The sequence below is a fragment of the Oculina patagonica genome, chromosome 5, assembly GCF_052425735.1.
Source record: "Oculina patagonica isolate OP01 chromosome 5, crgOcupat, whole genome shotgun sequence".
Classification (NCBI taxonomy): domain Eukaryota; kingdom Metazoa; phylum Cnidaria; class Anthozoa; order Scleractinia; family Oculinidae; genus Oculina; species Oculina patagonica.
Window position 1 is genome coordinate 6,059,626 of NC_135762.1, and position 20,027 is coordinate 6,079,652.

General features: G+C 38.3%; 3 protein-coding genes across 7 annotated transcripts in view; 2 read left to right on the plus strand and 1 right to left on the minus strand.

Annotated features, from left to right (window-relative positions):
* Nucleotides 1-204: 204 nt before the first annotated feature.
* LOC144653879 (uncharacterized) lies at nt 205-7,014 on the minus strand. 2 transcript variants are annotated; one of them, XM_078513999.1, is made up of 5 exons: nt 6,622-7,014; nt 5,363-6,014; nt 4,250-4,389; nt 1,942-2,145; nt 205-959 (listed from the first exon to the last, which is right to left on the minus strand). In XM_078513999.1, exons 1-5 carry the CDS (start codon nt 6,649-6,651, stop codon nt 783-785), a joined length of 1,203 nt encoding a protein of 400 aa, XP_078370125.1. In that variant the 5' UTR covers nt 6,652-7,014; the 3' UTR covers nt 205-782. The 2 variants fall into 2 exon arrangements, with proteins under 2 accessions (XP_078370125.1, XP_078370126.1); XM_078514000.1 differs by lacking the exon at nt 6,622-7,014 and adding an exon at nt 6,129-6,224.
* A 381-nt stretch (nt 7,015-7,395) lies between these two features.
* On the plus strand, nt 7,396-10,080 carry LOC144653870 (uncharacterized). 2 transcript variants are annotated; one of them, XM_078513990.1, is made up of 4 exons: nt 7,396-7,436; nt 7,682-7,807; nt 8,308-9,307; nt 9,609-10,080. In XM_078513990.1, exons 2-4 carry the CDS (start codon nt 7,760-7,762, stop codon nt 9,950-9,952), a joined length of 1,392 nt encoding a protein of 463 aa, XP_078370116.1. In that variant the 5' UTR covers nt 7,396-7,436; nt 7,682-7,759; the 3' UTR covers nt 9,953-10,080. The 2 variants fall into 2 exon arrangements, with proteins under 2 accessions (XP_078370116.1, XP_078370114.1); XM_078513988.1 differs by lacking the exon at nt 7,396-7,436 and having other exon boundaries at nt 7,589-7,807.
* Nucleotides 10,081-13,854: 3,774 nt separating this feature from the next.
* The window catches only part of LOC144653853 (uncharacterized), a 31,670-nt gene continuing 25,497 nt past the window's right edge, over nt 13,855-20,027 (plus strand). The window contains exons 1-4 of one of the 3 annotated variants that reach the window (XM_078513964.1): nt 13,855-13,965; nt 14,212-14,336; nt 17,246-18,395; nt 18,807-19,459. In XM_078513964.1, coding sequence (XP_078370090.1) covers nt 13,866-13,965; nt 14,212-14,336; nt 17,246-18,395; nt 18,807-19,153 — 1,722 coding nt within the window. In that variant the 5' untranslated portion in view covers nt 13,855-13,865 and the 3' untranslated portion in view covers nt 19,154-19,459. Of the gene's footprint in view, nt 13,966-14,115; nt 14,134-14,211; nt 14,337-17,245; nt 18,396-18,806; nt 19,460-20,027 lie in introns of those variants that run through there. The other 2 variants (XM_078513966.1, XM_078513965.1) reach the window with 2 other exon arrangements.

A 20,027-nucleotide genomic window follows, 5' to 3' on the forward strand; every position in this document is an offset into this window, starting at 1 on the left:
CTTTTTATTTTCTTTTTTCTGATCGATACCCAGTGGCTCGCCAAAACATTCTAGTAACGAAGGCCAGAGTTCGTAAACGAGTGTGATTCTATAAAAAAAAGTTAGGTGCCAACTCTCATACAGCTATACAATAGTTGTTGGTGGAAATTTTGTAAGCAACCAAACAAATAATACACGAACCACTCGTTTAGTTTTAAACACTTTATTAAATTGAGAAATAGTGAACGCAGTTCAAAGAAACACTTCAACATTTATCACCATTAAAATTACACTAATGCATTGTGTTGTCTATAATGATGTCACTTAGGGACTTCTTTTTTTCATATAAGGTGGACCTGCAACACTAGCTTTACAAACCAGGTGCGTAGTTCGCTGAGTGACAAAAAATTAAATGTGAACTAACTGCTGAGCAGTATCCTTATTCACTAACTCGAAACGATCCTTGTTCGGAAGCTATGCTTTGAATGCCATGATACATACAGTTTGACTTTTTCTTTTTTGTTTAAAGCCTTTTCGTCATTATATGACCCTACATAATTGTGTTTTGAGGACTGCTTAGATCACGTGAGCCACCTTCTACGGGAGGGTAACATTCATATCAGTAAATTGCCCTATAAAAGGAATTACTATAACGCATATAAACACATACAACACATGATCAGCTACTTCAACTGTGAGTGTACTTTTCGTGGCCTATTCAATAGATGGAGGTGGAATATCTCTCCACCGACAACGGTTTAAAACTAAAAGTGGCCACATATTTGCTATCATACATAGACAACTCAATGGATTGGCAGAAGTAGATTCTGAGTTGTTTCACCATAGTCCAGTATGATCCTCAAGTGATCCTGGCGTAGTTGTCCCACCTCACCCAGAGACTCCACACACACTCGTGCTTCAGCCCCTGGTGTCTCTAGACATCTCTGACTTAACGATTGTATCTGAGGCACAGTGATTACCTGAATAAAGAAGACGAGAGTGTGATTATTTAATTTGGTGATTGTCACGTGTCAGTTATGATGTCATATCACAACAAAATGACGCCATCAAATCTTGGATCCGCCAAGAGAAAATGTAAACTGAAAATGATAAAAAGATGCCAAAAGTGTAAACAGCAAAATATCATTAAAATCAAGAGCTTAAACCGGACAGCCTGTCAAAACATGGTTGCCATAAAGCAGGCTGTTAAAACTTGGTTCAAAACCCCTGTTAGGATATATAATTTTATATTAGGTCTTGATAATAGCAGGCAAGTAAAGATTTTAAAGAAAACGACAAAACTTTAAAGTTTGCAAAAACATGGTTCAACAGAAACCTCTGTCATCTTCAGTTAAATGATATACAAAGCGTTAAAACTTGAATAATAAGTAGAATACAAATTAAAAGGATTATTTAACATTAACATGGTGTAATTGATGATTGAGGCAAGGTAGTTCTTTTTTACTATGAATACCTTGCATAAATCATCAATTACACCATGTTAATCTAAAATTATCCTTTTGATTTCCACATTTTCACTTTCTGTTGTCACTATTTTTCTCAATTAGCATTTTGCAGTCTACCTACTATTCAACTTTCAACGCTTTGTATATCATTCAACTGAAGATGACAAAGGTTTCTGTTGAAACATGTTTTGCAAACCTAAAAAAATTGTTTTTTCTTTAAATAATTTTTATATTGACAAAAGTTTAATTGCAGTGTAATGGTTGCTATACCATTGTCAATTCACGTAACGCCCAAAAGGAACACCGTACTCAGTTTCCCGATTTAGTTTAGGAAGCATTTCGAGGTTTGGTTATTGTTTGTTGAATACTTTTAAATTTAAAATTTTTAATTGCTAAGAAGTATATTTGATTAGAACTTATTCGGAATTCAGTTTGCATTAAGTAAGTAAGTGTGCATATTGTAAAGGTTGAACACAGTGACCTACGTAACACTCACTCTTTCAGCCATGCGAGGGTCCTTTAGCCTGAAGTTTCTTTGCACTTGGTTCACCAACTTGAACCTAACTGTAACCTGAGCTGCTATAAATGCAGTGTTGAGATATCGAGGACTTTCCTGTATACCCACGTGTTGGACACGAAATGGTACTAGCTTAGTGCCTGGCTGCTCTTCCATTCTGCTAATCAGTGCACACACCTCCCCCTAAAGAGTAAACGTAAGGAAACTTTGGCAAACGGGCTCATGGTATAAACAAACAATAACATATGACATACAATACATATGACATATAGATTTCAGTTTTCATGTCAAGTTTAAAAGGGAAAAAAGGATTTTGTTAAAGAAAAAGATGCAGGCTACAGTTTGCAGACGCGCTTGTGTGGCTGACACTTAGCAGTATAATTATAAACACTGATGTTTTTTAAAAGAGAAATAAACTCGTTCAACGTTCACTTCCACATTTTAAAAGCAGTAACTAGATGTCAATGTTTCTGTCATTTTATCTATATTATATTTTGCAAGGAAATTTATTTCTGTGTTTGATAAATTGAACTTAAACACAAAATAGTAGGCATTGAATACATTTAGGGAAACAAAATTTTCTCCTCCAAAATAATTCAAATGCAGCATATTCCATTTTTAAACTAGCCCAATACTGTCTTACTTTTATAGATATTTTATAGATTAGATTTTTGTCTTCTTGTAAAGTGCGTACCAAGTACTATTATTATTATTATTATTATTATTATTATTATTATTATTATTATTATTATTATTATTATCCCTTTTTCTCAGGTAAGTGTATGTTTTAAGTGTTATAAAGTAGAAAAACACTACTCTAAATTATATATATTGTAACAGAAGAATCAATGCACAATTAACGTTTTGTAAGTAAAGCATTGTGCTACTCTAAATTATATATATTGTAAACAGAAGAATAAATGCACAATTAATGTTTTTGTTGTTTGTTGTTGTTGTAAAAAATAAGAATATTTTGGGAGTAAATAAAAGAAATAAATGTATTTTAAATCCGCTAATGTAATTTGCAATTAAATTAATGTTATGTGAATTATTTAAGATAATCTATTAATGTTTTATAAATTAAGAAAACAAAACAAAATCTATCCATATAGCAAGACAAAAAGACAGTGATCGTGTTTTATTTGTTTTTGTATCATAAATATTTATTATGTAATAAAAACAATGTATACAACAAGTCTCGTGGACAAATTTAATTCTGCTTTTTCTGACCTCTAAATAAAAACAAACAACTTAGACTACTCGTAAAGAGTTATTGATGTTGTTTTTATTTAAAGAAAAAAACAAACAAAAATAGGTGATTATTGAGTTTGTTATATGGAAGGTATTTATTTAGTGCTTTCCTCAAAAAATGATATATACATTAAATGATGCAACTACATTAATTTTTTTTTATAAAAACTACGTTTAATTAATTCGAATTGCATTCAAAAATATTCTTTATTAATTTAGTAAAAAGGAATGAAAACTGTACAATTTGAAAAGGTTCATCATCAGAGTAGTAATTAAAACTGACTTCTTACTTGGATGTTTATTATTAAATCAGCAGTTGCAAGGAGAAAATAAACAAACTTTCCTTGATTCTAGTTTCTAGGGTCTCATTTGGTTACCCAGACACAAGCATGTGCACTAGATTACCTCTTCAAGTTGTTAGTATAGCTATAATTTTAATATTCTTGAATTAATTTATCAGAGTTTTCATATGTCACAGCCTCTATCAATGTATCAAGTTTTCTTGTGCCTGTGGTACTAAACGGGTTACTTATTAAAAGGAATCACTATTTTAATGGATGACTGCTCGGAGTATGAAATTTTGATATGTTGTTTGTTCAAAAGTATTTATAGGGCAGAGAGAGTCTGTTTCATAAAGAACTAATTTATAAATGACTTATTAACATAGACGTTTTTCTGAGATGAACGACTATACAATATTAATAAGCTTTAGGAGTTGGTTATAATAAATCATATAATTCTTTTTTATTAAAAGCAAAGGAATTGAATTGGTTATTTATCAATGAGTACTTTACTGCCCCACTCTGCCATCTTGGAAGGAGCAGGAAGCCATTTGAATCTGTTTGATTAAAAGCTTTGAGGTTTTTACCTTGAAAAACTATAGAAATGCCATTCTTCTGACGATCTTTATACTACTTGAGTCTTTTAAAAATGTTTGGCAATTCCAGTACCATTTATGTTTGTTGGATTTTCTCAAGAAATGAAAACACCTCAGCCTTTTAAACTTTCGAAAACATACAATAAATGAAAATCTTACCATACTGATATCCTGCGAGGGCAGAAAATGTACTGAAACGTGTGTTTCATTCCTGGGTACTGACGGGTAGTGTCTTTCAAAGACAAATTGGGTTGTTTGGATACCTGGTGAAGGTATCTGCACTGAGGAGTCACAATCATCTGTATAAAATAAATACAAACACATCGTTATTTATTTATAAGAGAATTTCAAAACTACAGTACCATATTTCCTCAGTTCTCACTTTGTTTTTAAAATAACAAAAAATCGTTGAACTGTAAGATAATGAGCGTAAGTTAAGGCTTTACTATTCTTTAATGAATTTGGCATTCACGTTTCTTCGTATTTTTCGTAATCAGTATTTCAAGATCTCGCAGCCATATTTGATTTCTTCTGATACTAGAAGAAGGGCACTGAGTTAAAATGCCCGAAACGTACAATTTCTTTTATAAAATTTAACCGGATAGCCTCCCGTATAAACATTTATGAAACATTTTATGGTTTCATAATGAGAATTAAGAGTTTTAAAGACACTGTCCTCCCCTCGTGCTACTTTCAAAAAAACAAATAAACATTCAGGATTCTCAGTGACTGAGAAAAGGTGACATGCACCCAGTTAGCAAACCAGCTTGGCCTCTACAAGAGCATAGTTGTGGCTTTATATTATTGTTACTACTTTGCCTTTGAACATGTAAGTTGAAAAACCGGAGCCTTCAAGCAGTTACACACGCCAATGCAATTTTGCTGCTTGATTCTTTGGCGTCATATTTTGTAATCTCAATTCAACTGAATATCGTGTTCAAAAGAAACAGGTTACTCTACGCACTTCTAGCCTTGAAATGGGGTTTGACCATATCTGCAATAAATTAATTCAAAATCATTCTAGTTTACGGTTTTATTTTTCACAGCTAAATGGTAAAATAGCACAACGACATTCAGTTTTGCAAAATGCGTCATCTCTTCGCACAACGTTGAGCAAACTTCAAACTCGAATGGCAGACAACATGGATTTTTGCAGCATGCAGCTATGGTTTTTGGCCTGTCATTGCCTTTTGCCGTTGATAAAACACTATTAGTACGACAAAACAGTTACAATATGTATATAATTGAAACACTGGTTAGTTTCGTACGTACCATGTACAGGAGTTTTTCTTTTGGAATGCTCTTTATGTCGACCCGTGACAAGAAGCGTGCTTTCTGGTGGGCTCGTGCTCTCTTCAATGGAGATGTTGTCTTGTAAAGATGTTGTTTGAACACAGGCCACACCATTGCCGAGTGTGTGACTCAGCTCACTGACTGATTCTGACTTCACATGCCTCATGTCGACATTTTGATGTTTCTCATGAGCCCCGTCAAAGATCCGAACTTGTTGTTCTGTAATTTCTGTTTTGTCGCCTTCTCGTCGGGAACTGCCCATCTCTCCTTCAAAGAAAATGCTGCGCTCTTGACACTCAACTAGTTGGGTTGGAAAACGTTGTCTGACTGACTTCTTGCGCATCATGTTACCTCTCTGATGATTTTCATGGACCTCATCGTCCACCCGACCTTGCACAGAATCCTCAGCCCGTCGAGTTAAGGCGGTTGTGTCGCCTTCAAAGGAAGTACTCGTCCCCTCTTCGACATAGGTACTCTCTTGAATCTCAGCTGGTTGGTCTGGAGAAGGTGGTTCTTGGCTATCAATTGTCGATTCTTCTTCCGGCGTTTGTAAAAGTTGCTGTTGGATTTCTCCAGCATCTGGCGGCTGGTGGCATGTCTGTTCGCTTCTACTGTTTTCTTTGTCTTTTGCCTTCAAAATAACAGGAAAGCGGATTTCTAAAACCGCCGCAGTCATTGTTAAGGCAAAGCTAGTACACTAAACAATACACAAAATTTGCTACACAACAGTTGACACTATATTTACCGTATTAGCAGTTTCGAAGCCGTCCATTTCGACTTGAATTACGACTACATAACTTTAACCTTTGCAATACTTATTCGAAATTCAGAATGATAATTTCTGCTTGACGAATCGGAATTTACGTCACGGCATGACTGTCAGAATTATGCCTCTGATTGGATATTAACAGTCTGACCACGCGATCCCGCGAGCAAAGAGCAAAAGAGAATTTCTATTTTGATAATCACAATAAACCAGTGATTTTCCTTTCTTTTTCTCGCAGTTTTCTTTGAAGAGAAATAGAAAACTTTTCTTCATGCTTGTATTGTGATAACCTTTGAAAGAGCGGTGTAATGATGGAAACACTCGCCTACGGCTATTGCTGATCGTCGGCAGCATTTTTCGTTCTCCCAAGCTTCGATAATTCAATGTTATCTATTTTCTAAATATCAGTCACGGTTTTTTAAAAATGCATGTTCGTTCCAGTCACTGGTCTTTTCAGTCTTTAATATCTCACCTTGTAACCTGCTGCTGTTAACAACACCATCCAAGACGCCTCTCTCGCTGTCGTTTTTCCGCAGCAAGGAAAGGGGAATTTGTTCCTCGATAAAGTGCTTTTGATATTTCATATGTTCACTCGGCAATTTCATGTTTTCATGCATTGTTCTATTTATTTTTATGCCACATACACCTTTATATACTCTTGGATCCAAAGTTAAAGTTTCACACGCAGGATCGTTTAATTAAATCCCGGGTTAAATGAAAGGACATGAAACGCAACCTATGCTGACTTTGTCTTCGGTCTTGTTTCCGCCTTTGATTTGCCGATCACCTAACGAACGCTGGCGTACCATTTTAGACGCCAAACGTATGGCTGTAGATGTAACGAAGGAAGGGGAGTTAGAGGGCTGACTGTGTGTTTGGGAAAGGAGGGGACTCCGCAGAGAAGCAATAACTGGTGAATTGTATGATGATGCAAATATTCGCAGCAGTTACTCCGGTCACGCAACGCGTCTTCCCACTAAATGTCGGCTGACTGCAAAGGGGACTACCGGCTCTCGTGCCTTTCCCTCCCTTGTTCCTTTCCAGTAGCCGCGATTTTCTCCATGTTTTGTTTTGCGTTGTGCACTACGAACGAACGTGATCTCAAACCTCCCATCCCCGTTTCACCCTTCTGCGCGCTCGCGCTCATGGGAAAAAACCTACGCTGACTCATTGCCTTGGGGATTCCCCGTCTTGATATCTGGTTACACCCAGTTCCTATTTCGCACGTCAGCATATTTTAAAGCTCGTGCTTTTTCAGATAAGCATAATTTGAAGACAACCGTATCGGTAAGTTCTCTTTTATTTTTAGGTAAAGTCATGACTTATTCATGACTTATTCTTCACTACCAAATAGAGAGGTAAATTAGAATTTAAATTAGGAGTGTATGTCAACCTAATCCCGTTTTAAAACTCCGTATTTTGACTATTTTGTCTTGTAGGTTTGCCTCGATTAGATAAAAATTTTAAGACATGAGTCGTTGCTACCAGTTCGTGCTCTTTGTTGAAACGATTGATTTCTGTTTATTTTGCAGTGACAGTTCTACTCCGGAACAAAAAATTCAAAACAACCTAACCAGAAAAAAACCGTGTGAACGAAGACTGACTACAAGATGTGTTGCGTCAAAATTTTAACGAAGACTGTTTTTGTGGCAGCATTGGTAGGTTTCCTTTACGCGCAGGCCTATTGATGAAAGGGTGTTCTGACAGGATTTTGTTTTGTTAGGACCTAATTGCCGTTAGTAGACATTTACTTTGATATATTTGTTACGGATAATTTATTTTCCTTGAATAAAGAGACAACCTCGCGTTTCGTGACGCGGGCATTGGTCGGACATTTTGTTAATTCCACTCCTATGACGTGTGTTCTGATCTGTGACACGCGCCAACAATACATTTCCTGATTACTTTCATTCGGTCAGTTCATGGCTGTGAGATAAAAGAAATGAGAAATATTTTTATTTCTTTGTACCATGTGGCATTATCTCCTTCAGAGACGACTCAGAAAGAGTCAGGACGAATGTTTGTATTTAAGCTTAGGACTCTTGCACTAGCTAGTTATTTGTAGCATAGTATTTTTTGTCACATTTTGTTTATTCGTTGTTAAAATTACTCAGGAAAAATTTCACTATAAAATTCTAAACTTTTTATCTTTTCATAGCTCCAAACACAGACAAACTCTTGCTTTGGTTGCAAAGATGACGAAGTCACGTGGCGAAGCAATAAAGCAGCACAGAACGACACGTGCTTAGCTTGTATTGACTGCCCTGACGGAATGGAACCCTCGATTCCTTGCGGGACGGTTGCCAAATATGGAACACATCTACACTGTGTGGCATGTCGGGAGGGAACCTATTCCGATACCTACAGTAAAGAACAATGCAAGCCATGTACTTTGTGCTCAGTTGGGCGCACAGTAGCACGAAACTGCTCTGCAATCAAAAACACACGGTGTGGCATTTGTAGCCATGGTTATTATGAGAGTGAATTCGTCTTTGATTGTCTGCCATGTTCTATCTGCTGTTGGGATGGTAGAGATCAAATCGAAGGCCAATGCAAAGCCCAGGGCCTACCAAGACATCGTCAATGCAAACCCAGGCACGAGTCAGCATGCCAAACAGCTTGGACAACGAAGAAAGCGAACTATGGCGCGATAAATGTGCGCACAAATCAAGCCGCTACGCAACAGACTAGCGAAAGCCAATCACAACAGACAACAGTACCATCTTCAACCACGACTCACGATCCGACACATGAACATCTTGGCAACACCAAAACAAGGGATCTAACCAGGGATCAAAACACGACTTCCCTCGCTCTTCCAACTACTGGACCCACTGCGATCGAGCGACGAAATGGAACAGCACCAAAAAGGGACCATACAGACAAAAACAATCAAGCTTTTGATAAAAACAAAGGGTCTGTGTCAGACAGCAGCGGCGAAAACAAGAGTCGAGTCATCAAGGCTGTAAGTTTGAGCATACTCATCTTAATAGCGATTGTACTCATTGCCAAGAGGAAAAAACTTGTGGACTATTTCAAATGGGCAAGGTGTCGTCCCATCTGTAGATCATGCCGCGACTCTGAACTTGGGGGAGTCACGGAAAGTTCTGTGTTAGATGACATCATAGCACAGCCTGTGAGTGTCGTGCCAATGGGAGGTAAGTAAAAATATAACATATACCTTGCTTTTACTTTGCTATTCAATCTCATCATCAAAGGAACGTATATAAAATATAAAAGGTTGCTTTTACTGCTTTAAGCACTGGGGTTGCTACTTACCGCCATTTCTGCGGCACCAAGTATTTTTATCAGAAGATACCTCAATTGCGCTCCCCCGGTCCGCACGTTGAGGCGCTCCTACATTATCTTATATGCTAAAGAGCTTTTATTTATTTATTTATTTATTTATTTATTTATTTATTTATTTATTTATTTATTTATTTATTTTCTTTTTTACAGTTCTTATTTCCTTGAAAGAACTCAAGTCTCTCTCTCTAGACACGTACGACAGAGTGTGGAAGCGACTAGACAAGCAGCCAGAAGGAACAAAGATGGGAGACTTCAGGGATGTGGCTTCAGAGTTCATGTATGCACAGGAAGACATCTGGGAATTGGAAAAGGAACTTAAAACGTCGGGATCCGGAAGCCCTTCAAGACAGCTATTAGAGGGCCTTGAGACTAGAAGGCCTGGACTAACTGTCTTAGAGTTCGTTAAAGTGTTACAGAAACCGAACATTCGTAGAGACGATATCGTTGAACTATTGACAGATTATATTTACAAATCTAATCAATGTCTGGAGTGATAGATTTTTTATTTTCAATGTGAGCCAGAGAAGATTTGATTACAGTGGGTCACGTCTGGGTCGTCTGAGAGGCCCTCTGTTGTATTATGTGACAATAACAATAAATCTGATGTATTCATTTCACAATATTTGACTGTCATCTGGTATCTTACCATATGCAGAATAGCTGTTTTGTGTCATCAGTTTCGCGGTCCCACTCTTCTCTTGGTTCAAGGATCGAGTGCGAAGAGAAAAACAAGCCAATGGAAAAAACTGCCACGCGAAAACTACATGCATGTAGGGTGCAGAAGCGACGGGAAACTGTGCAAAAAAGTTAGATTCATGATCAGTAAAAATACAGAGACAAGATAAGCAGCAAGGCTGACACTACGTAGAAATGAAAAACCTTAACGGGACAACGATATGTTAGAGTCCAAACTGAAAGTCAAAAATGCAAACTCTGGACCAGCTGTTTCGACCTGATTGGGTCTCTTCAGCAGAGTGTATACCGCACAGAATAGAACAACCAGCGCAAAGACAGTTGTCTATAAAGTGCTCGTGGTAATGACAATCCGGATGGGCTCAAATTCAAACACCCGCCCATCGACCATAGCCGCGTGACTATTTAACAATTAGACTACGAGCCCGAGTTTTCTATGAGCAAATAGTCAACGAGGCGCAGCCGAGTTGACTATCGCTCATAGAAAACGAGGGCGAGTAGTCTAATTGTTTTAGTAGAAACTCTAAAGGATTGCAGTCCAAAACCTACAATATTGTGCACTTTGAAGACAAAAATCAAGAAAATTTACCCCTTAAAGAGCTACTCGTGCGAACGACTGTTTTCTATCGGCGAATAGAAAACAGTGGGAGAACCGATCAGATTCGCGGATTTCTTATAGAACAGAGCTGAGTTTCTACTAATACTCAATAGGTCAAGAATTCGAAATATCATGTCAAAAACGTTGGATGTCGTGATGTAAAATAAAATAGCACTATAAAATGCAATACTTTTATCATTTTATTCACAGTCTTCTTCTCCACCCTTTCTCGTTATGCTCGGCAATCACCCAATAATCGCATAACAATTACGCGAATGCAGTCGATTCAGCCGTCCCTCGACCAGACACGCGAATGCGAGCCACGCAATCACTTGGACCATTAATAGATTTGGGAATGACGTACATGATCATCGCCGGCCCAGTCGCACGGGAAAGAAAATCATACACCAGCAATTGAGCCTGATGCTCAATGAATTACCCTCCATCCGGCTTGGGGGCAGGGTAATTTTTCCCCATAAATCCATTTTTTCTTTTTTCTCCGATCTTTTTTAACGTTTATTTCTGCATTCACCCTTTGTTGCGGGTATTGCCGATATTCAAACTTTCTTAGGGACGGACCATTATTTTCTTGGAGGGGGGGGGGTTGTATTTTTTTTTTCTCTATTTTTTTTTTTTTTTTTTTTTTTTTTTTTTTTTTTTTTTTTTTTTTTTTTTTTTTTTTTTTTTTTTTTTATTTTTTTTTTTTTTTTCTCCCCCCCCCCCCCCCCCCCCCAAAAACCTTACACGACTACAAAAATGTGACATAGCGGTGTGCCGGGCAACTGAGTGTGCGCAGTAGCGCACTTTTAAATAAAAAATTTTTGTGACTTCATACTGAATTTGACGTGTTGATATTTGGGTACAATTGATAATATGTAATATGTAAGCTATTCCTGGGAAAGAGCCAAAGCATAAGTAAAGAACAGTGTGCGCTGGAGGAAACTGGTGGACGCCCTATGCTCCCACGGGGGCGATAAGAAATGATGATGATGAACGTTTGATAGGAAAATGTGCAAAGGAAGCCAAATTAGTGCATCGGGCTAGCCCCTTCATGATCCTTTTATGATCCTTCCTAGTAATCTTGGTAATCTTTATTTATCCCCGGTAAAAATTCAGCAAAAAGTATGAAAAGTTACAAGAGGTTACAAGATAAAAAAGTTGCGAATAAGAGTAAAGCAGTATAAAAAAGTAATACACAAGTTTAGCCAACAGCTCGGTAAGAGACAAAAACAGGTGACTTGAGTTGTTGTTAAACAAGTGAACTGAACGCACGTGTTCATTTGTATGCTAAGATCTTAAAATAGTTTTAGCATTACGGCAAAGATTACTTTGTGGACAATTGATAATTAACAAAGACAGCTACTCCTTTGTCTATTTTCTCTATTTTCTTGTTCTAGTTTATGCCCCACCTCTTTCGTCTATCCTCTCTAAAGGCCTATCCGACTCAGCTCAAGAGCCAAGTACCATACTTCTCTTTAAGATAACGAACTTTGTCTGACTGACTTTACAGGCACCATATCCCTATGAAAAATGTTTCTCTGCAAACTTGTTTTTACTTTATGCACCTCTGCAAATAGTTTTTTTTCGAAAAGCTAACTATATTCTGTTATATATTTCGTATTTGCAAACAATTTATTTTGTCTTTCTAGGCCCTGCAAACAAGTTTTTCAATATTTTTCATACCCCCCTAACCCTCCAAAAAAAATAATGGTCCATCCCTAACCAGTTAGTATTTCCCACGTAAAAGCCCCGGGGGGTACTCCCTATAATGGCCTATACGGGGAGCTCCGCCCGAAGGGGACCTTTTCAGGCTTCAGGTATATAAGGGTAGGACACAGTTTAAGTATATGAAAGGGTATGGAAATCTGTCATTTGGCTATTTAAAAGGGCCTAATTAAAATTTCGCGCGATTTATGGCTGTATTATTTTATTTATTAAGCGCATAAAAATGACAAGAAAACGTCCTATTTTAAGTCCACGCCATGTCTCTTAAGTTATAAAAGGGAACCTTTCAGTTAAGGAACGAAGGGGTACAATTTCTGTCAAAAATGGTATATAAAAGGGTAAGGGGTTAGAACTTGGGGCGGAGCCTCCCCGTATAAAACTTTTCTGAGTACCCCCCCCCCCCCCGGGGTAAAAGCATTATTTTTAAATTCCGTTTTTGTGGCTAGCCGTAAATTCAAGCCATTTGACTGTACTGATTTGACTCAGTGGGCCATTCCTCATTATTTACCAAATATTGTCCTGACTTATTCATCACTGACATCTTCAACACGATTGAACAGGGGTTAAATATAATCAAGGGCGTCAAAGTAATCGTGATTATCAAGGTCAGATTCGTAAATGCCACATGTCGCTGAAACATTTGAATTTTTTTTATCGCAGTAGTCATTTCGCTTCGAAATAGATCACTCTTTAAAACGGCATTACAAGAACAAACCGTCTGGGAATCCTCAATGCGTTACGTCCGAATTTTAACGAGAACCAGGAGGTGACGGTACCGTTTCTTTGGCAGCCTTGATGGGTTTGCTATATATATATATATACACACAAGCAGAATTTTATGACTCTGGCATTGGCTTTTGAAGTAAGCTTAGGAAAGGTCACTGCAGTATTTTGTTTTATTAGGGCCTGATGGTCCCCGATAATTATTTAACGAAAGCTGCAAGTGCATGGCGCAAGCAACCAGCGCGTTTTCGCCCACCATTTTCTCTCGATGAACTAAAACAAGACCGCAATAACCCTTTATCACTGGATTACAGTTGCAAATAGCCTGCAAATATATAGCCGCCTCTCATTCGCTCCTGGTATTACGTGCGCACGTAGTAGCGGGAGCGAACGAGAGGCGGCTGTTGTCGCAGGCTAAGTGTCACAGAGTTCAGCAATAGCTATAAATACCATTGTTTTATTCACTAGAATGTCTACATTCTTTGCATTCCTACACGTTAAGGAGAAGCGCTCTTTCTGCACAAATCTTTCTTTGACCAAGGCTGACGTGACAAACCAGTTGGCCTCCCACGCAGACACTTCTGTGGGCTGTCACGTGACTAGCTAAATCACTTATTACTTTATGTAGCGAATGGGGATTGGCTATCTATTGATGGGGAATCCCCGAAATGAGTACCGCCGAGTACGTGTGTTTTGGGATAATGCTTACAAAGCAAATGTTACTTATCGTCATTCCAAAAAGGCCGAATCAGCTGCTCTTTTGTTGGGGTAAGTTTTGGCTTTCACAGAAATACTGTCCTGCTTTTCAATAATATAATGCCTGGCATGCATAGCCAGTTATGTTTTTGGATCGAATATAACAGATACAACAAAGCGGATGACTTTTTGCAAGGCTTCACCGTGTACCATGTGGTGGTTTATGGCCGAATCTTGCTTGTGAAAAGCCACCACTTTATCAGTACATCATCTTTGAGTAATACTCAGGCTCATTATAGTATCTGATTCTCTCCAAAGGAATTAATCTCTCTTCTGAAAAACGACAGCGAGTTCATCGCTCAGCAAATTTGATATCGACGACCTCGTGCTTCACCGTCAAGATGAAATGGGAACATTCGATTGTATTTATTTTCGTTGTTCTGGTGAGTACACAACTAATTATATTCCACTTTTTCAAAGGAACATAATAACAGTACTACCAATCGCTTGTAGAATTCTCTCCTTAATTCTTGACTAAATATATTGTTAACTAAGGTTGGCGTGATAAACGTGCTTATGCAACAATTTGCGAAATGTGCTTAGTCATTATTTAGAATGATGAAAAACGAATCTTTTTGTTCACTAGCTATGCTGTGGCAACAAGTTTTGACATTTGACTTAAAAGAGGTCTTTGTTTTTTCAACTGTTCAGCGTTATTTCGTTTTAGAGAAATATAGACATTTGATGTTGGAATATTTGTTTCAACATAATCTTTCTTACCTACATATGCGTCTAACACCTTCGTCGAAATTCAACATTAAACGCGGGTGCATTTGCGGTGTTAGTCCCAAATACGTTTTCTTCCAATGTCATATCTACGCTGACTGGAACATGCAATTTTTACTTTTGTATGCAAACTAACTTAATAGCTTAAGCACAATCTGTAGACGTTTGGTTTGCAAGTTATTGTTCGCAGTACAAATGACCTCTTGGATGTTCAAGATTACTGATTATTTTTGTGTTCTAAAACTTGATTTATATGTCACGAAAAACTAAGCATTGTACTTCGTAGTTATCGTTGAAAACTCACAAAATTGCAAGTCTGCACGGGACTAAAAACCAAACGAAATGAAAAAGATTTTAGATTGCTCGATCAGTTTTCCTTTACCGAAGTGTATAAATAGAGTTTACGAATGATCACATGACGGAAACGGGATCATGATTCGAGACTATTCGATGAGGCAAGAATTGAAAACGTTTTTCCGTGCTTTAATTCTAGTTTTATCTCGTGTCTTATGTAGTTTATACTGACTTCTTTGAGCGACGTATTTAAGCTAAGAAAGTGTTATTCCCAGCTGCTTGCTCAACATTTTGACAAAAACAACTACACATTTGTCGTGACGCAAAGAAGATCTATAATCGCATTATGACGTCAGCCAATAAAAATGTCGATGAACTAACGCAAAGATTATGCCACATGCACATGCTGGTCACAAGACACAAGCTGAAGTGTAAAAACTCTGATAAGTAGTCGTGAATAACCTTCATCAAACTTGTTAGTCCAAGTACGAATAAAAACTGATTTACTGTCTTCAGTATCCTGATCGCTCTTTAGCTTCGCAGAAGCGAAGAGAGGGCAAGCAAAATATATTGCGTGATGGTTACGGTTGCAGTTACATCTAGCCTCCCACTAGGTTGCATCAAACTGGCCACGAGTGTCCGATAATTTAGAATACATTTTCTCTGTCCCTCCCTTTCTTTCTTTGCGAAAACTTAGCAATTTTTTGGTGAATGGGAAATGAGTTGCTTCACAATGTGACGTGCCCTAGTTTTTGACTGAAAAATCACTAGCCTTTTCCAGTGTAGTAGAATGAGAGAAATAAACCCGCAAAAACAGTCCAGGGGAAACCTCTTGCTATAATTTCATTGGCGTTTTTTTGGCTCGAATCACGCGCACTTCTTCCTTCTCTACAATGAGTTGAAGCGCCTGGAACAAGTAGTTTGAAACGTTTACAAAAATAACATTCACAAACTTCCACAAAACACTTTGAATCTAGTTTGCGTGACCGTCATCTTTTATATAAGGTCAAAGGAAGTGGACTCAGTGGATGAGATTTGTACATATCGGTTAAGTGTACAGTTTGGAACGAATTGCATATTTTCGTTTATGTACTTTCTTGTGAGTCGAATTTCCCGCTGAAGTGTCCAAGGAACGACTGCCTACTTATGATGCTTTATATTATTTTTTCGATTAATCATGGACTCATTCTACCAAATTTTGTAGCGATCGGACGAAGAATAAATTTTCGGTGATTTTTTTTCGTCATCGTTCCTGAAGAAACGATATTTAAAGGGCCTTACCCAGTTGAGTTAAAATTAATGTCGTTACCGTTTTTTTCCGTCGGTGTCTGACATTTGCAGAATGCAGAATGCAGAATGCAGACTAAGAGAATATATTGTGTTACCTTTACCATTATTGAAAGCTAACCATAAATAGGCTAACCGAAGTGCTATTTAGGCTAAGTTCACTCCGGTTAGCCTACTACGCACTCCGGTTAGCCTACTATTCACTCCAGTTAGCCTGTTTACGGTTAGTTTTCAATAATTGCAAAGGTAACGCAATATATTCTCTTAGTCTGCATTCTGCATTCTGCCGTCTGCATTCTGCAGTCTGCATTCTGCAAATGTCAGACACAGTTTTTCCGTTTGCTGAGCATTTGCAACGTTTTAAAAAAGTGTTAAAAAGTGCTGTCAGCACTTTTTTAACGATCTCGTTTCCATATATAGAGCGCTTGATCCTTTATTATGTCCCTGACCAAAGAGTGTAGGTTCTAGACCATTCTACGATTGGCAAAATATGACTAACTGAATCATGAGTTCTTATGACTGCTTTCTTGTCTCTTGCATGTCTCTCGAGACGTCCCAGCAGCACTATTTTATCAAATGTAAAGAATGGTATTCTTTCAGTTCTTTACACTTGATAAAATTGTACACCCAGAAAGAGAAATGTCCTATTGTTGACATAAGACATAACATGATACGAAAACCACAAGAACTGAAGACAGTCACTAAGAACTCTTGTTAGAACTCAGCTAGTCATATTTTGGCCAATTTTAGATTCTTCTTTGAAACCGTTAAGTAGTTGCTGCGAAGAGGAGTAGAACCAGTCAGGTGGTATGACATGCACAACTTTTCCTCTTCTAGTTCTTATTTGTTTGCTGAAATGATTTTAGTTTGATTTAATAATTGGGATTGGCTCCTTGATTCCTAGGCTTCAGGGTAAATATAAGTCTTGTTGTGAGGGAAGTAATTGAACTGGCATTTTGCAACTAAAATGTTTTTTGTTAACTAGGTTTGTCGTGTTGGAGCAAACTTCCCCTGCAAACCAGAACAGATTCATTGGAATAACACGAAGGGGAAGTCATACAAATGCTTGGACTGTCCCGACTGTCCCGCGGGATCACAGCCTTCTGTTGCGTGTGGCAGTTCAGTTAAATACGGTACACCTGTTCACTGTGTCTCCTGTGAACTTGGCAAAACGTACTCCAACAATTATGACAACGCGCAATGCAAGGCATGTACAATATGCTCCAAAGGTAGAGCAGTTAAAAAGAACTGCACCTTGTTTACAAACACTAAATGTGACACTAAATGTGGACACGGATTCTACACCTTTCCTTTAATATCCAGCTGCTTGCCTTGCACACAATGTTGCGACGATGGAAAAGACGAATTTGCAACGGAATGCATGGATAACAAGAATAAGTGTAAAGTTCGGCATACAGCATGCGCTCATGTCCAGACAGTGTCCTCGAAACCACCAGTCCGTAGTCGTATCACCTTACCAACGACTAATACCAGTGAAATAAAAACAAAAACCGGTGCCGTTAACAAAGAAGAGAATCTGCTATCTGACAAATTAAGCACTTCAATCACGCCCACTTGGTCTGTGGACAACAAAGCGCTAAAAGATGAAACAGTGATGTCTGGAAAACAAGACGGTACAAGCATAGTTGTTATCATGCTTGCAGTAGCTCTAGCGATGTGCCTAGTTGTGTCTTCCTTGGTGATTGCAAAGAAATTCATACCAGGAAGAGATTTTTTACGTTCCTCAAGGGAGCAGAATTCTGATAATGGAGGCAATAACATTACTCAAAGACAACCCCCGTCTCGGTCCCAAAGTTTGGCATCACATACGTCTGGCCAAGACACTGCGTCATCTCTTTATAATCGGCCTGAATCATTTCAACCTAATCAGTCTGAATCGCCTTCGTCCAGTGGATCCGCCTCACCTCTGCTGAATCGACCAGAATCGTCTCAATCCAGTCGGCCTGAATCGCCCAAGATCAGTGGATCTGCCGTATCTCCTCTAGGATCGGCATCGCCTAGAGCTGATGAAAGTACTTTACCCCAACCTAATGGATATACTTCATCTCAGCCCTGTTTGGCTGCCTCAGCGCAATCCAGGCGATCTTCACAAGAACAAGACAAATCGAATCTAGGTGAGTCAATCTTTGCAACGAATTGTTTTTGTTTTTTCAGTTTTATCCCAGAAATGCAAGCTAAAGTGGAAATAGTGATGTATTGTAGCCAAAAGCCAAACATAGTTGAAACGGCTAGAATATCATAAGCATTGACTTACCTTACCAATAAACAAGAAATAAGAATCCACAATGTTCGAGGCTCACTAATAAAAGCTGATACAATTAGAAAGATGGAAGTCGGGTTCAATTCAGGCACGTTACATTAACTTTTGTTAAAACCAAACAACGTGTATGTCGCGCAAAGGGTACTCATGAAAACAAAACGAAGGGCACTCATGACAAAAAACGAAATACTATAAAAATTCCCCTTATTATAAATAAGGTTAATATTTAATAACATAGTTAATTTACCTTTTACTTTCATCTCAGGCGATGTGACCCTTGAACAGCTGGAGGATAGTAATTTGCCTGTGTATGACTGGATGTGCAAAGAGCTTAATATAAGAAAACCGGGAACCAGATGGGACTTCGAAAGCTTAGCTTCCAAGTACAACAAAATTTCGCTTACAACACGCAACTCACTGAAAAACGAGTTCCAGAACGACAGCGGAAGTCCCTCTTACGTTTTAATGTGTCATATAAAGACTCGATATCCAAATCTTCCCCTTCGTCATCTTATTGGTAGTCTACAAAACATCGGGCGAAATGACATAGCACAGGGACTAATGCCATACATAGTCCGAAAAGTTGACAATTCCCCAACGCAAGGACGATGACTTTGATTTTGCATATTATCTACCCAAGAGGAGGGATTTTGTCAAGGAGTCGAGCTACCTTTCATCAGTTGCTCAACATAACTGGATTGGAGAGATAGGAAAGTTGAAAGATCCTTCAACAACTGATACTAGCACTGGAACAAAACACTCTGAGACGCGACAGATCGAAGTGTCATTGGTAAACAAACGGCGTCCTTGAAGCATTTTAGTGGACAGTGGCACTGAAAAAGTCCATGTAACAGCGGTCTAATCCTAAAACGGCTGAGAGTTTCCAGTAAACTGACAATTTTCAATAGTCTTGAAATTTTCCACACAAACGAACCTGTAAAACTTCACGGGTCTGTCCATTTCATGAGTTCGAGTTGAAGTTTCGAGTTCGAGTTTCGAGTTAAAACATCGAGTTCGAGTTAACAGATCGAGTTACTTTTTTTGGTCAGCGGTAATGCAAAGCAAACATGTGCTTTCGTCTGCAATCGAAGATGGCGGAAAGCCCGCACGTACGAGCGACTAAATACTGGAATGGCTGGAATGACACCGTAGCTATTAACTGCCATTAATAGCACCCCGGTTAGCCTACTATGCACTCCGGTTAGCCTACTTTTCACTCCGCTTAGCCTACTATTCACTTTGGTTAGCCTACTATGCACTTCGGTTAGCCTGTTTACGGTTAGCTCTTTATATAAGTAAGGGTAACACTATATAACTCGAATTTTTCGTTCTAACTCGAAATTTATAACTCGAACTCGAAATTCTAACTCGAACTCGAACTCAAAACTTTCAACTCGGACTCGAAATTTTTAACTCGAACTCATAAATTTAATACACTCAAACTTCACTAGCATGCAGTAACATTACTTTTGTTCTACGCCAGCAA

Excerpts from the sequence above, each read along its gene's own strand:
- LOC144653879 (XM_078513999.1), bottom strand. The coding sequence starts at position 6,651 with ATGGTGTTGTTAACAGCAGCAGGTTACAAG. Across the intron at positions 6,015-6,621 it reads TAACAGCAGCAGGTTACAAG|GCAAAAGACAAAGAAAACAG; the intron begins GTGAGATATTAA and ends GTTATTTTGAAG. Across the intron at positions 960-1,941 it reads ACCCTCGCATGGCTGAAAGA|GTAATCACTGTGCCTCAGAT; the intron begins GTGAGTGTTACG and ends TTCTTTATTCAG.
- LOC144653870 (XM_078513990.1), top strand. The coding sequence starts at position 7,760 with ATGTGTTGCGTCAAAATTTTAACGAAGACTGTTTTTGTGGCAGCATTG. Across the intron at positions 7,808-8,307 it reads CTGTTTTTGTGGCAGCATTG|CTCCAAACACAGACAAACTC; the intron begins GTAGGTTTCCTT and ends ATCTTTTCATAG. Across the intron at positions 9,308-9,608 it reads GAGTGTCGTGCCAATGGGAG|TTCTTATTTCCTTGAAAGAA; the intron begins GTAAGTAAAAAT and ends TCTTTTTTACAG.